The sequence below is a fragment of the Microtus oregoni genome, unplaced genomic scaffold (genome assembly GCF_018167655.1).
Source record: "Microtus oregoni isolate MIOR12 unplaced genomic scaffold, Mior012 000005F_ref0000423, whole genome shotgun sequence".
NCBI lineage: Eukaryota > Metazoa > Chordata > Mammalia > Rodentia > Cricetidae > Microtus > Microtus oregoni.
In genome coordinates, this window is record NW_024543064.1 from 18,801,394 (window position 1) to 18,815,479 (window position 14,086).

The 14,086-nt window shown below is 51.3% G+C and overlaps 1 protein-coding gene across 1 annotated transcript; it reads right to left on the minus strand.

Annotated features, from left to right (window-relative positions):
- Trim63 (tripartite motif containing 63) lies at positions 1 to 13,654 on the minus strand. Its single transcript, XM_041652169.1, has 9 exons — positions 13,369 to 13,654; positions 12,222 to 12,394; positions 8,180 to 8,348; positions 7,270 to 7,365; positions 5,395 to 5,628; positions 4,056 to 4,078; positions 3,640 to 3,764; positions 2,243 to 2,314; positions 1 to 742 (listed from the first exon to the last, which is right to left on the minus strand). The coding sequence occupies exons 1-9, from the start codon at positions 13,525 to 13,527 to the stop codon at positions 732 to 734; spliced, it is 1,062 nt and encodes a 353-aa protein (XP_041508103.1). The 5' UTR covers positions 13,528 to 13,654; the 3' UTR covers positions 1 to 731.
- Between the last annotated feature and the right edge of the window lie 432 nt (positions 13,655 to 14,086).

Consider the following 14,086-nt stretch of genomic DNA (forward strand, 5'->3'; position numbering starts at 1 on the left):
TTTAGTAGTTACATGAAAAAAGCGCTGTAAGTTTATTTTTTATTCTTTTTCATTATTATTTTTTGAGACAAAGGCTCTCTATGTAGTCCTGGCTGGTCTGGAACTCCCCATGTAGACCAGGTTGGCCTCGAACTCACAGAGATCCAGCTGGAGTGCTGGGATGAAAGGGCATTGGCCCCTCATGTCCAGCCTGCTGTGCATTTATTAAAACAACATATAGCACAAACTCAGTACTCTCCCCGTCTTTGGGGACGGGCACTGAAATACAGTACATTGCTCCAGGCCGTTGAGTGAGACCCACCCTCCCACCAAGGAAGGGAAGTGGGCAGCTCTATTACCTTGGCTTCCTTCCCTCTTTGTGACAATCGCCAGTCACACAATGACCAGGCGTGATCATACAAAAGTTCTCATACAAAAAGCACCAAATTGGCATACATATACAAGTAGATACAAAAAATCACATTTTAAAAACATACAAAATATTTCATTTTGCACCGACGTAGAAAAGTGTCCTGTGACATTTTGAATACGTTTCCAATCGTGGTTCAGCAACTGCTGGACACAGCGGTGGGGGGGGGGGTCCTACTCTAGTCCCTGCTCTCTGAACAGAGGAGACACACTTCCCCATTGTGGCCGCCCAAGGAGCCCCGAGCCCCAACCCCCTCCCGAGATGGGCCTGTCACCCGCCTCCCCGGTCTCTGCATCCAGAGGGTGTCTACTCATCCAGCTCCTCACTGGTGTCCTGGAAGAGAAAGACAGACACAGGCTCATAGTGAGAGGACTTGAGAGAACCCGGGACCTCCAGAGCTGTGGTGAGAAGCCAAATACCCCCCCCCACACACACACACCAGCCTGGGCTTTTTCTTTAGAACCAGACTAGAATTTAGTTGTCATAATTCAATGGGTTGCAGATGGCTTAGCGCAGTGGTTCCTAGCCTTCCTAATGCTGTGATGCTTTAGTACGGCTCCTCGCGTTGTGGTGACCCCCAACCATAAAATTATTTTTGTTGCTACTTCAACTGTAATTTTGCTAGTATTATGAATCATAATCTAAATAATCTGTGTTTTCCTATGGCTTTAGGCAACCCCTGTGGAAAGGTCCTTTGACCTCCCCCTCTTCACCCAAAGGGGCTGCGACCCACAGGTTGAGAACTCTTAGACTCTGCTGGATTGGACTTGGCTCTGGTAACTAGGCTTGAACACCGGTCAGGCATAGGGAAGCATGCCTTTAATCCCAGTTGTAAGAGGCCAGTCTCACCTCCATAGTGAGTTCCCAGTCAGCCATTAAAAAAAAAAAGAGGGGGGGAGGAGGAGGAAGCAGCAACAGCAGCTGGGACCCAACTTGGTAGGTAGGTCCCTACATGCATGAGGGCCAGAGTTCAGATCCCTAGCACCCACACAAAGAAATGCCGATGGCCATGGCAGCCCCTGTGATTCCAGAGCTCAGAAGACAGGAAAAGGGATCGCTGAGCAATTTGGCTTGCTAGACTAGCAAATCCATGGACTCTGGCCTCAATTAAGAGACCCTGCCTAAATCAGGGTGGTGGTGGTGCAGCCTTTAATCCCAGCACTCGGGAGGCAGAGGCAAGTGGATCTCTGTAGAGTTTCAGAGCTGCTACACAGAGAAACCCTGTCTCGAAAAACAAAAACAAAAAAGCCAGAGCTCCTGCCTCAGTGAATGAGTGGGAAGTGATCAAGAAGACCCTCGATGTCAGCCTTGGGCCTCTGCATGGACACCCCTGAGCACACGCATGTGCAAACATGCATGTATGTACGCATACCTCAGATGTACAAAGGAGGGCTAACATAAAAATGAACACTAGCTCCCCACCCCCGGAATGTGTAGCAGGGCTCTCGTTGTTGGGAGCAGTGATCCCCCAGATCCTGAATTTCTTGTAAACAACTTGTTTTCCCCTGATCTGAGTGCCTACAGCTGCTCTGAGCACGAGACCTTCAGGAGTTCCTGATGGCAGGAGAGTGGTTTCTGGTGGGTTTGGCTGGGGCGTGGCTATCTCTATATAATCTGCCCCTGAACACAATAAAGAGAGCATTCTTGGGGCTTTGGTGTTAGTGTTAAAAGGTCTGCGTGTCGGTCTGTCTCTGCATCTGTATTCTCAACCTCCAGCCCCTTGCCCAAAGCTCACGAACTGGGGTCTAGTGCACAGAGCGCAGACCAGAGCCACGGTGTGCACACGGCATCCTGTCCCTCAAGGAGCAAGGCAGAGAAAAGTGGCCTTTTTACCTTCTTTCCCCTCTGTGGGCACGCCCTCTTCCTGATCCTCCTCTTCTTCAATAAACTCCTCCTCGTCCTCATCTGTAACAGGAACAGTTGTTTTAGGAAGAGATTGGCCTGGAGGGGACATCTGTCTCCATTTCTGGACCCAACTCTACACCTAGAAGCAGCAAGGACCTAGGAGGTACAGAGTCCAGCCTGCATGTCCCCTGCCTCCTCCTTCCAGGTCACAGTCCTTTTGCCCTTCATCACTGCTGTGTCTGTGGCCTCGGGGACACAGGAGGCACACTTAGGGTCCTCAGCGGAACAGACACAGCACAAAGGGGAGGCAGGACAAACATTTCCTGTCCTTCCGGACCGAAGTCCTTAGTTTAAAGGAATTTGCTCAGCCTTTGAAATCAGCTTGCTCAGCATCTCCTGTCTGCCCCATTCCTCAGTCAGCAGAGAGGCAGTCTTGGGGCGGCCTGGGGTTCTTTGCTCAGGACAGTGTCCACCAAGGTGCAGTCTGGGTTCTCACTTTCTCATCCTGTGGCCTTAAAACTTTCCTAACAGGGTCATGCCCCTCCCGCGACTCCAGTCCAGGCCTCGGGATTACAGAGTCAGCGTTTGTCAAACATTACTTACAAACTAGAGCACCATGGTTAAATTTGTAATCCCAGGACTCAGGAAACTGAGATGGGTTAGCCACAGATTTGAAGGCAGTTTGGGCTACATAGTGACACCCTGTCTCAACAACAACAACAGCAGCAGCAGCAAGTAAAACCTCCAGCCAAAACCCCAGGATGCATACATGAGCCAGATAATCCAAACCTCCAGGATGATGCATAAACTGGATAATCCAAACAGAGGACTTGCTGTGTCATTTAAAGCCATAGTTACTGCTCATAATAGTTCCCCCAGAGAATCACTGGGGCCAATGCCATGGTGTTGGCACATTGTCTCAAATGTTCTCGGAGAGTCTTGTGAGCCAAATGGATCGGGTGGGGTTTGTACCTGCTACTTCCTAGCCGAGCGGCCTTGAACAACTAAGCACTCTGTACTTAGTTTCCTAAGCTCAAGGTGGAGGTGCTAACAGAACTCCGTCCTAGAGTTGATAGGATTTATGTCAGGGTCTCAGTGCTCTGAGCATAAAAAGTCCAATGAATAAATAAACTCAGGAATGGGTGCAGTGAGACACGCCTTTAATCCCAGCACTCGGGAGGCAGAGGCAGGCGGTTCTCTGAGTTCCAGGCTAGCCTAGTCTACTTAGAGAATTCTAGGATGGCCAGGGCTCTGCAGAAAGACCCTGTCGAAGTTGACTGTGTACATTTGATGTTTTTAGTGGATTTGCCTACCCTCAGTGCACAGAACGCTGCCTTTCAAAGGTCAAACAGCACACAAGCAAGTAGCATCACCATGGCCTTTACCTGTCCCAAAGTCGATGGCCCTCAGGGCTTCTGCTATGTGTTCTAGATCCACAGTGAAGTAGTCCATGCTTTCAAAGCCCTGCTCTGTCTTCCCCAGCTGGCAGCCCTTGGATGCTTCCACAATGCTGGCGGAGAGAAAGGCAGGGTGAGGTCTCAGGTTCCTTATAGGAAAAGACAGCCCAGCCTCAGCTCTAGGTGGGTCCGTCCCAGCCCCACAATCCATCCCTGAAGTGGAGGGGATGAAAGGGTAGAGATATTCTCCAGGGTCAAGCAGAGTGGATGATCTAAGAAAGTAGGGGGCATGAGCCGGGGATGAACCCCAACTCCTGAAGAATTAATGCACTGGGTCCCACTGGGCAAGTGTCAGAAGCCCTGGGGCAACTAGGGACTTGGGCCACAGTTCCAGAGACACTAACCTCTTGATGAGTTGCTTGGCACTCTGTGGGGAGAAAGAGCAGAGAAGGTTAGCACTGAAAACCCCAGGGGACATAAAACAGTGACCTCCTGAGCATAGACTCAGGTACCGCCCCATGGTGCAGTCCTGCCCTAAGACAGAATGTGGACATTTTCTCTCTGTCCCTGGTTAGCACAGGTCTTGGCCAGCATGCCTCCCAAAAAGCTGTCATTGTCTGAGCAGGAAGCCAGGATTCTCGGGCCAAGTCACTCACAATGTCTAAAGTCTCCTGGATGAGAGTCAAACAAACCTCCTCAGACCGATGGTCTGGACAAAGCTGAAGGCATGTGTTGTAGTTTTTTGTGTGTTTTTAATTTTTTTTTGTATGTATGTGTGCCTGAGTGAAATTATGTGCACCACATGTGTGCAGCAGCCCTGGAGGCCAGAAGAGGGTGTCAGATTCCTCTGATTGTGAGCTGCCCAACATAGGTGCTGGGAACTTTACTCCAGTCCTCTGAAGGAGCAGCGAGCACTCTTGACCCCTGCATCATCATCTCTCCAGACTGTCTGGGTTTTGCTGTTGTTGAAAGGTTTACTTATTTTTGTTTTATGTGTATGCATGAGTGCCTGCATATGTGTATGTACACCACATATGTGCCTGGTGCCCTTGGAAGTCAGAAGCGGTCACTGGATCCCCTGGAGCTGGAGCTATAGATGGTTGTAAGCCGCCATGTAGGTGCTGGGAACTGAATCCAGATCCTTTGCAAAAACAGAAAGTGTTTCTCTCTCTCTCTCTCTCCCCACCCCCCCCCCCCTTCTCTCTATTATGTAGCTCTGGCTGTCCTGGAATTTGCTTTGTAGACCAGTCTGGCCTCAAAATCACAGAGATCTGCCTGCCTCTGTCTCCCCAGTCCTGGGACTAAGGGTGTGTGTCACAAGAAGTCTTCTTAACCAAGGTCATCTATTTTTTTAAAATGTCTTTGTTTGTTTGCAGACAGAGTCTCACTATGCAGTCCTGGCTGGTCTGGAGCTCCCTATATAGACCAGGCTAGCCTCAAACTCACAGAGATCCTCCTGCCTCTGCCTGCATCTTCTGCCTCTGTGTCTTCTAAGTGCTTGGATCAAAGTCGTGTGCCACCAAGCCTAGCCTGGCATGTTTAATTTTGCGATAACATTTCACAGTTTCACCAAGTTGCCCTGGTCTCCCCTCAACCTGCAATCCTCTCGTCTCAGACTCTCAGGTATTGGGATTACAGGCATGAGCTCCTCTGCCTGGCATCTCACCAAGATTTAAAAGGCCTGTTCAAGGGTGAGGGAAGAGCGCAGTTCAAATCCACCCAGACACTCCAGGTGCCACTCACCAAGAGGAAGGTGGCCCCTCCAGGCTCGTCCAGGGACTGAATGGCTGTTTCCACAAGTTTGGTGGACTTTTCCAGCTGCTCGCGGTACTGGAGGATCAGGGCCTCGATGAAGCCCAGCTTCTCCTCCTGCTCCTGCGTGATCCTCTGCAGCAACTCGCTCTTCTTCTCGTCCAAGATGGCGTAGAGGGCGTCAAACTTCTGGCTCAGCTCCTCCTTCACCTGGTGGCTGTTCTCCTGCGGGGAGAAACCTACAGTCTCATCTCATGGGGTCCCCACCCACTTTCTCAGACAGCCACCTGCAGCGAGAAGAGAGCCTGTCCAGTCCTCTTCGCACAGGAAACAAAGCCAATGGGAGGGAACCCTGATTGCTCTTCGGGCTAATGAGGGAGGGGGACTTGATGCGGGAGGGGGAGGGAAATGGGAGGCGGTGGTGGGAAGGAGGCAGACATCTTAAATAAATAAATAAATAAATAAATGAATGAATGAATGAATGAATAAATAAATAAATAAATAAAAGAACGGCCTGCACGGAAGATGACTTGGTACAAGTCAGCGGGATTTTATCTCAAAATAAAAAAGGAAAATGGATTTGGCAGTGGCACCTTCCAGAATGGGATGCCACACAGAGGGATAATAACGTTCCCAACCTTCCTACTGCTCCGCCCACTTGCAGTTATGATACCCCACTCCTGCCCTCCCCACCCCAGCCCCAATCCTTCCCCAAGAGACCAGATTATTTTTCTTTTTGGAGACAGGGTCTCAATGTGTAGACCTGGCTTGCCTGGAACTCACGATGTAGATCAGGCTGGCCTCGAACTCACTATGTGTAGGAGGTGACCTATACACAATTTCTTCATCTCCCAAATGCTGATGTTACAGACATGACATCACATCTGGCTGGGAAAACCACCTGTGCCCCTGCTGTCCCTGCAGCCTTCCAAAGCTCATCAAAAGTGCAGCCAGCTGCAAGCGTATAATCCCAGCACTTGGCTGGTAGAGGTAGAAGAAGCAGGAGTTCAAGGTCAATCTAGACTACTTGGTAAATGCAAGGTCATCCTGTTCTACACAAGACCTTGTCTCAAAAAATCAAATCAAAGATAGGAAATAGGAAAGACAGACAGAAAGAGGACTGGAGAGATGGCTCAGTGCTTAAGACCACTGACTGGCTGGGCAGTGGTGGTGCACACCTTTAATCCTAGCACTCGGGAGGCAGAGGCAGGCGGATCTCTGTGAGTTCGGATCTCTGTGAGTTTGAGGCCAGCCAGGTCTACAGAACGATTTCCAGGACTGGCTGCAGAGCTACTAAGAAACCCTGTCATGAAAAACAAAAATGTTCTTCCAGAGGACCCTGATTCAATTCCCAACACCTGCATGGTGGCTATCAACCATCTGTAACTCCAATTCCACAGGATCCGACTCCCTCTTCTGCCCTCTTTGGGCACTGCACACACATGGTGCACAGATATATATGCTGGCAAAAGGGCTGGATACATTAAAAAATATACACTAAGTGAGGAAGTGCAGACTTCCGTTTCGTTCCTGATCCACTGAGTCAGATCCTGAGCTCCCACAGGCACCAGGGTCGAGTGTGAGCTTTTAAAGGTCCAGGAACCCTGCTCGGTAGCAGAATGGTTGATGCTAGAGACGCTCGTGGAGTTATTGGCAATTGCGTCTGTCTTGACCTTGGGCAGAGTCTGGCACCGCTGCTGTGTTCAGGAACTATCTGCTGAGTGAGTGCAGGGATGACTGTGCCCCTTTCCTGCCATCTCTGTTGGGCACCCAAGGCTCTCACAGCTCAGGCCCTCCCCAGATGCCAGCTGCACTGGAGGCTTCCACTCCGCCTCACCCGCTGACAGGGCCGCTCAGCGCCCTCACCTTGGTCACTCGGCAGGAGTCCTCCAGCTGAGAAATGATAGTCTGCACACGGTCGTTCCCTGCCACCAGCATGGAGATGCAGTTACTCAGTTCAGTCTGGAGGGGAGGGGGGTGAGAGAGGAGAGACGGAAATAGACTCAGGGCTGGCTGTTTCTCAGCGTCATAGCAGGACGGTAGCCTGCTCCCCCTCTCTGAGGGTGTCTCCCGCCTTCTGGGGTGCAGTTCAGGCCTAAAGCAGAGACTTCCACAGATGCTATATCCTTTATGGATAGATGAGACCCAGAAAGAGAAACAAGCACCCCAAAACACACTGCAAGGTATTGAAAAAGGAACAAAGGAAAAACTAGTTTCTTTCTTTCTATATTTTTGAGACAGGGTCTTACTGTGCTGCCTTGTCTGGCCCAGAACTTACTTATGTAGACCAGGCTGGCCTCAAATTCACAGAGATCTGCCTGCCTCTGCCTCATGAGTGCTCGGCTTAAAAAGCCTATGCTGCCATACCCGTCTGCTAGTTCCTGACAGAAAGAATAGAACTGGGAAGTTCTAGAAGAGAAAAGTCCAAGAGCTGAGTGGAATGCCGAGAGCAGAAAGGGCTGCCGCTTACTGCACGAATCTGCTTTGTGCTATATAAGAGACTCAAATGGAGAGGCCTGGGACCCCAGAGTACACAGGAGGAGAAGTTATGGCCTGGAAGGTCTGGCCTCATCCTTGTGGCCACACCCAGGTGTTCTCCAGTGGTTCTAACTATAACCCATGAGCTCAGTCACCTCCCCCAGGGAGGCGACGGATGCTGTCCCTGTGGCCTGGGAAGTCCCTTCAGAGGGACTATTCCTGAAAGGCCGGCTCAGCACATCCACAGGGGTCAAATCCACCCCCGGAATCATCCGGGCACAGCGGCTGTCGTCAATACCTTCTGTCCCTGGAAGATGTTTTGCAGCGGGGCTACCTCACAGGCCTGGTGGGCCCCGAACACCTTGCACAAGGAGCATGTAGGCACCTCACACGTGAGGCAGTAGATGTTGATTTTCTCGTCTTCATGCTCCTTGCACATCGGATGGTTGCCTTTCTGCAGGGGCCGACTGAGGGGGAGAGGAATCACAAGTCAGGGATGTCTCCTCTCTTTGTCCCCAAGCACAGGAAGCCACCACCATCCACATGTCAGCTCCCAGTGAGTCAGGCTGCTCCAGACAGTCTCTGTTTTATCTTCTGGGAGCCCAAGACCAAGGAAGCTAATGAGATAACACCTGTTCCCAAACCCCCAAACTCAGGCTCTGGTGTTGGAACTGGCCTGAGTTGGTACGGGGGACCTGGGGAGGGCCCCAGAATTCCAGAGTCAGCCCCGAAGATGCTGACCTAAGGGGAGAGGCAAGAGTCCCAGAAACGGAATGGATTTGCCCAAGGTCGCCCAGCAGCACAGGCAGGGGAGGCTAGAACGCCTTTGCTCTAATTATAGCCCCATAACTCTTGGTTGCTGCGTCTGGACAACTGATTCCAATGGCAACCCTTATGTCTATATTTAATCTAGCAGACCATAGCCTCCAACCGAGCCGGGGAGCCTGCTTGTTTTTCTTCCCTAAGTCTATAACATACAGTACCTGGAGTGAAGACCATGGAAATGAAACGCAAGTAGAAAGAATACATGAGCAAACATATCCTGAAGGTGTCCGAAGGCTCAGAGAAGGGGACAGTACGTACACTCTAAGCCATGCTAACAGCACGTGGTGGGGGCAGGGCTGTCCAGAAGCGTACGGCAAACCTTGACCTACGCTACTCTCGGGGCCCAGAAGCTCTTCTTTTTAAAATTTTAAAAACTGCCTTTATTTATTATGTGTGTATGTTGGGGGAGGGGGAATGTGTGTGCCATGGCACACGTATGGAGGTCGGAGGACAGCTGGAAATAGTTGGCTCTCTCCTTCTACCATGTGGGTCCTGGGGATAGAACTCAGGTAGTCAGGCTTGGCGGCAAGCACCTTTACTCACGGAGCCATCTTGCCGGCCCAAGAGTTTCTGCCTTGCTCCCTTTATTGCTTCTCCTTTTAGGGTGCCCAGCTTGCTCTTCTCCAACATCAGCCATTTCCCAGCCTAGACTGGGGTTTTAGAGTCAAGTCCTTACCTACACGACCTCTGATCCCCAGCCCCTAACACGTAACCACCTCATAAGTCTCAAATAGTGACTGTCCCCATCAGTGCCAGTGTCTCACCTCCCAGCAGCCCTACATGGCTGTCACATGACTATGACCTCACTGCCCCCTCCAGGAGCCCCTTTCCAGACTTTGTTTGTTTTCATCTTTGAGCCCAGGGACCCCCTACTGTGGCTGTGGTGATAGGTGTTTTCTCCTGCTGTTGTCCCCTAGGGTGGCAGTGGCAAGACAGGGTGTGAAGCATGACAGAAGGCCTGCTGACTGAGGACACCTCCCTCCCTGGTGGCCAGGCGCCAGGCCAGGTCTTGCGTGATCTTCGTCCTCAGCATCTCTCAGAACTGTGCTAACCACGTCAGAATGTGACTGGCAGAGCTCTGAGCAGACCCTGGTTAAAGGCAGCTGTCATTGCCATTTACCTGTTAGGGAAAAACCCCAAAGAGTCCAGACACAACCTACTCTTAAGGACTCTACAGCAGGAGGCTGACACTGTAGACTATAAACTGTGTTATTATTATTACAGCCATCATCATCATCGTCATCATCAGAAATAGGCGTTTGTGGGCTGACAAGATGGCTCAGCAGATAAGGGTGCTTGCATTGCAGCAAGAGGCTAGTGACCTGAGTTTGATCCCTGGAACTCGTGGAAAGACAGGAGAGAATGGATTACACAAAGTTGTCCTCTGGCCTCCACATGTAGGCCATGGCATGTGTATACTCACACCCACACCACGCACTAACAACAATAAATAATACAAGTAATTTCAAAATATATGTGCATGTCTTCTCATCTGGGGAAGGGACTAGACAAAGCCTTGTGTTAGAGTTAGAAAGGGTTCTACCACTGAGCTCTATTTCCAGTCCCTGATTTTTATTAGCTTTGAAGCAGGATCTGGCTGAATGGTCCAGGCAGGCACTGCATTTGCAAGGCGAGCCTTGAAACCGAAAGCCTCCTGCTTCAGGATTCCATGTCTAAGGATCGCAGATGACGGGGATTGCGAGCATATGCCACCATGCCCGGTGCTCAACAATGTCCATTTGCAGTGTTGTGTTCTAGCTATGTGAGATGCAATATAACAAAGTTTAGAGTTTTCACTGCTGAGACTGGAGAGACAGGTGGGCAGTTAAGAGAGCTTACTGCTCTTGCAGAGGACCTGGGTTTGGTTCCCAGCACCCATATGACAGCTCACAACCGTCTGTAATGCCAATATAACTCTGGTTCTAGTTCCGGGGGGGGGGGGGGATCATGATAGCGCTATCTTGTATACCGTAAGGGATTTCTTTCTTTTTTCTTAATTAAATCATTTTTATGTGGGAAAATCTGCTTCTAATCCAATTTTTTTTGACCCTCCCCTAATCTGGGACACACCTTCTGCTGGTGCCCAATAAAGGACACGGAAGAAGGAAGCTTGCTCGCTCTTTGCCTCTTTGCTCCTGCGCTCACAAGCATGTCCATTCCCTCACTGGCATTCCAACATAGACTGAAGATCAAATGAGACATCCAGCCTTGTGCGCTGTATCCAGTATGACTGCTGTATGGCTGTATGACTCCTGGATTCCTGGACCTGCTGCTGGCAGACAGCCATCAGCCATTACCGGGCCTGCTGGACTGCAGCCTGTAAGCCATTCTAATAAATCCTGTGTATGTATTTATTCTGTAAGTTCTGTTCCTCTAGAGAACTCTGACTAATACAGGGATCCAGTACCCTCTTCTGGCCTCCACAGACACCAGGCACTCATCTTTACCACCTGATGGCTTAACCTGCGTCTTCATTTTCTCATGAGAAAACGGCATGAGACAGCCTTGCAATGTCACAGTGACACTGGACAGGAAACGTACAGAGGAGCCCAGGGTAGCCCCCACATGCAGTCAGTGCTCCACGAATGTCCAATATTTCAGATCTTAGTGTCCATCCCCTTGACTGAGTCTGGCTATGTAGGCTGGGCACGATTGCTCTGTTCTGCCTCGGCCCTCCTAGAGCTGAGATGGCAGCTATGCCCCGTCTTCTCTGGTCTGGGGAAGGTTTTAGGCTATAAGGCCATGAGGTCAGCAGTTTGGGAGTCTTGTTGAGGTGTTGTATTTACTTCATTGATGGGTAGGTGGATTGACTGACCTTGGCGCTGGGGATCCCAGCACTCTGGGCCAGGGTTCTACCATCAAGCCCCAGTTAGTACGCCCTCCTTTACGAAGATCACCCAGTAGCTGTGTCTCTTTCCAGTTGGTGCCCAACCCTACACACCTCTTGAGCACCCACAAATCCTGTCCAGATCGCCCCCTTCCCAAGCAATAAACATTGGGTAGCTGACCAAAACTATTATTATTGTTGTTATTACTATTACTGTTGAGGAGGGGTGGGACAGGGCCTCATTCTGTAAGCTGCGCTGGCCTGGAACTCATAGTAATCCTCCTGCCCCTGCCTCTCAAGAGGTGGGATCATGTGAGTCACCACACTTAGGTGACTTCCCTTCCTTGAGACTCCATTTCTTACTCTACATAGGGATAATCCTGAAGGATGAAGCCTTCTCGGTACCTGACTCCCGCTGCCCTAAGACCACTTGGCCGTATTTGCCCCAGGTATTTTCTCCGCCATAGACTTTCTCTCTTAAGCACACACTCACATCTGTGCTCTGGTCCCGGGGTTCTCTTTCATGCCTCTCCTATACCCAGCGAACTCAAGAGCTGAGGTTCTATCTGAGGTAGAGGGTGATGACTCTCTGTACTGATGAACGCGGCTACAGTCTCCTGGGGGAGGGGCTACAGTCTCTTGGGGGAGCAGCTGGGCAGGGGGCTGGGCTGCAGAGCTGAGCACTAACCTGGAGCACTCCTGCTTGTAGATGTCAATGATGTTCTCCACCAGCAGATTCCTCTGTAGGCCGTACACCCCATGCCGGTCCATGATCACCTCGTGGCGGCACGAGGGGCAGCGGAAACGACCTCCCGACATGGACACCGAGCCACCGCGGTTGGTCCAGTAGGGATTCGCAGCCTGAAGAGAGCCAAGGCAAAGATGAGCCTGGAGTTTCTTCCTCCTCTGGTCTCTAGCTCTTTCCCCAAATGACCCAAACACACTAGCCAGACCAAAGGACACAGGCTCCTGGTCTCTACCTAGAACCAGCGCACCCACGTGGTGGAGTGTTTTGGTTGAAGCATTCAAACAGTTAAGAGGTTCAGTATTAGCCAACATGAGTTCAGGTCATGTTGAAAACATGTTCAACTCTTTTTGAACAAAAGTTCAACTCTTTTTCTCTGTGCCTCAGTTTACCACTGATATCACAGGCCTTAGAATTAGTGCCAGCTCTTGGGATTGTTAAACTGTGAAAGAACATTTTTGGTTTCTTTGGTTTTGTTTTTGAGATAGGGTCTTGCTATCTCAAACTCATTGTGTAGCCCAGACTGGCTTCAGACTCCTGCCTCAGCAACAACGTCTGGTTGTGGAAGGCCATTTTCTGAAGCCGCTCGGGACCCTTGAATCCCTCTTCCAATGCAGTCACCACAACTCAGGAAGATGGTGTCCCTTCTGCCCCCGTGCAGGAGCACACAGCCTTTAAGGATGCTGCAGTGGCTACGTGCCTCTTGCCACCTCCTTCCAAAGCTCTAGGCCCCCTGCCATGGTGGCGCTGGCTCCGGCCCCAGGGCCTGGGTTCTCTCTCCTCTCTGCCCGCCTCCCCTTCCCTCTTATCACTTAGGCATTTGACTCCTGAGTGGAGAATCGACAGTGAGCCATCCAGGCAGAGCAGGGGGCTGTAGGCAGGGTGGAGACCAGACGGTTTATCATGGAGAAGGGCTGGGGCAGCCCCCCTTTCCCCTTAGCTCCCCTCCATCCCTCTCCCTGCCCAGAGGTCTCTGCATGGCTTCACATGGGAATGAGTCAGAAGCCTCCCACACTGAGAAGGAGGGGAAATCTGAGAAGCCGTCCTGGGGGAAGAGGGGTTCCAGGTCCAGGCCCTACTTAGTGCTGACCTGGAAGATGTCGTTGGCACACTTCCGGCAGAGGTTGTGCTGGCAGGGTAGGATGACCACAGGCTTGGTAAACATCTCCAGGCAGATGGGGCAGATCAGCTGCTTCTCCAGGTTTTCCATGGCGTTTCCATCGGGAATCAGGCTAGATTTATAATCCATATTGCTTTGAGATGTGGCCGCCTCTTCCGCCCGTGTCACCAAAATGGAACTGGAGGGCTTGTCTTCGTCCCCACACACGCTCGATACTCTTTGTCTTCTCCTGGCGTCCGACTTCTGTCTTGGTCTGAGGTCCCTCTGATATTTATAGCCGTACCTCGGTCACATGAGCCCCAGGAGGGGACCAGCTGAGCATTCCGAAGCCAAGCTGCTGGCGGGGCTTGAGTTTCCTCCAGGCCCCAAAGATTTGTCTCTCTCAGATCACACGTGGGGATGAGCAATCGCGTTCCCCTGGGACGGGGGTCGTAAACAAGAACAGACTGTTCAGAGCCAGGCGCAGGGCAGGGGCGAGGTACCCTAGTTTCCGGCAGAAGTTGGCCTCCCCCCCCCCCCCCGTGCCCCCCCATCTCCCACTCCCCCACCCCCCACCCTCTCCGCTGCCAGTCAAGTGGGAATGAGGAAAGGGGCCTGGAGAGAGGGTTCCTTGGCGTCAAGGGATGGACAACCAACCAACCAGCGCTCCTGTACCAACCTAAGTCAGTTCCCTTTCTGGATCATTGAA